Below are 2,082 nucleotides of genomic sequence, written 5' to 3'. Positions count from 1 at the left end.
CTGAGGCCACGACTTCACAGTGAGTATCTGAGAGCTCACAGCCAGGGAGTCTGTCACACACATTAATATACATACAACAAAATGTGTTACAATACATTTATAGACCCCATACAGTCCGCAGTCTGCTACACTCCCACATCAGATTCCCCAAAGATATCGAGAGGCCATCTTTTTCAGGAAAATGTTATTGTACACTGCGTTTAATGTGACTTTGGGGGTCTTCAAACTCATGGGCTCATGGGCATCCTCCTGAGGCCGCATTTGTTGGCCGATTGCGTCACAGCGTTGTGACGAAGGCTGCCTAAAATCGTAGACTCCTCCAAATGAGGCCGACAAATCCGTCCTCCTTTTCTCCAGATTTGAAGGATGGGTTGGGTGTATCCTTTGTGGCCCACCATATCCCAGAATTCATAGTGCGGCCCAGCCAATTCCAATTTCCAACAATGGTTACTAAGTTTTATTATTAGTCTTTCTGGGTCACAAAATAAACTTTTAAGATATTTTCAGGTGAGAATGTAGCTGTGTAAACTTCAAATATCTGCTCAGTTTTTTAAGATATCACATATTTGTAAAAGTGCTCCGATGTTTTCAGAGACATCTGTTACCCACCAGCTCGATAGCTAGCCGGGGTTCAAGGCTCACTAGAGCTGGCGAGAACAGCAAACTCGTTTTCAAACCCAGCGTGGTCTTTCGCTACTCAGGTTAAACATAAGTCACTTAGATAATTTAAAAATGTTATTGTTTGGCTTTTTTCAGTGTTTTATTTGTTCGTGAGTTAATTGGTTTGGCTGAGATTAAAGTTCGCTCACTTCTGGCCTACCCGGCCTTCGAAGGACCCGGCCCACGTAGACTGCAAAGGCCGGGTCCTCAGGAGGATGCAGCCCATGAATTTGGACACGGCTTTTGTCTACTTTTTATGGAGTTGAACTTACTGAACATACTGCCGTTAGTTTCACATCGATACCAAATGATACACTGGTAGAGTCAAATACTACGTTTGACTCCAAAAGAAATTTCCAACCTGGACTTACCGAGCCTTTTTGCAGTTCCTCACAGCTGGGATCAATCTCAGTCGTCCCTCCAGTGATGTCTTGTACCTCTTCAAGTCAAGCTCCTCCAGAACCTCCTCTGACATCTGCAGCATGTAGGCCAGAGCTGAGCAGTGGATCTCGGAGAGCTCCTTCTCTGATCTGTTCTCTGACCTCAGGAACTCTTGGATCTCCTGAGATACCGAGAGGTCATTCATCTCTATCAGGCAGTGGAAGATGTTGATGCTTCTGTCGGGGGCGATTTTTGTTTTCTTCTCCTTGAGGCTGTTAACAGTTCTCTGGATGATTTCTGGAGTGATCTCTGCCTTGCCCAGCAGACTTCCTAAGATTTTCTGGTTGGATTCCAGAGTGAGGCCATGAAGGAACCGAACAAACAGATCCAAGTGGCCAGTTTTACTTTTGAGGGACTTGTCCATGACTCTGCTCAGAAAGACATCCAGAGATGTGTCATTGTTTGTGTTGTCCCACTTTGTCCCCGGGAATTGCTTCAACACCTCTATGTCCTTGTTAGCGTAACAGTGAAACATGTAGACGGCAGCCAGAAACTCCTGAATGCTCAGATGAACAAAACAGTAGACTGGACTCGAAGACTCGAAGATCACGCACTCTCTTTTGAAGATTTCTGTACAAACCCCTGAATACACCAAGGCCTCTTTGGGATCCAGACCACACTCCTCCAGGTCTTCTTGGTAGAATATGATGCTTCTTTTCTCCAAATGTTCGTATGCCAGCCTTCCCAGCTTCAGAAGAACCTCCCGATCAGCCTCTGCTACCTCCTCTGCCATCTCTTGTCCCTCATGATATTTGTGCTTCTTTCTCTTCATCTGAACAAGAAGGAAGTGTGAGTACATATCCGTCAGGGTCTTGGGCAGCTCTTCCCTCTGCTCTGTAGTCAACATGTCTTCAAGGACTGTAGCGGTGATCCAGCAGAAGACTGGGATTCTACACATGATGTGGAGGCTCCTAGATGACTTGATGTGGGAGATGACTCTACTGGACCGTTCTTCATCACTCAGTCTCTTCCTGAAGTACT

General features: G+C 45.8%; 1 protein-coding gene across 1 annotated transcript; it reads right to left on the bottom strand.

Annotated features, from left to right (window-relative positions):
- Positions 1-4: 4 nt before the first annotated feature.
- Positions 5-2,076, bottom strand: LOC121812081 (NLR family CARD domain-containing protein 3-like; the record flags this gene model as incomplete). Its single annotated transcript, XM_042213222.1, has 2 exons — positions 1,032-2,076; positions 5-50 (listed from the first exon to the last, which is right to left on the bottom strand). Coding segments are annotated over exons 1-2 (1,014 nt in total), but the record flags the coding sequence as incomplete, so codon positions are not given.
- Positions 2,077-2,082: the final 6 nt, after the last annotated feature.

This window comes from Haplochromis burtoni, unplaced genomic scaffold (genome assembly GCF_018398535.1).
Source record: "Haplochromis burtoni strain Fernald_Lab_line unplaced genomic scaffold, NCSU_Asbu1 Contig_428, whole genome shotgun sequence".
In the NCBI taxonomy this organism is placed as follows: Eukaryota; Metazoa; Chordata; class Actinopteri; order Cichliformes; family Cichlidae; genus Haplochromis; species Haplochromis burtoni.
This window is presented reverse-complemented; position numbering and strand designations above follow the sequence as displayed.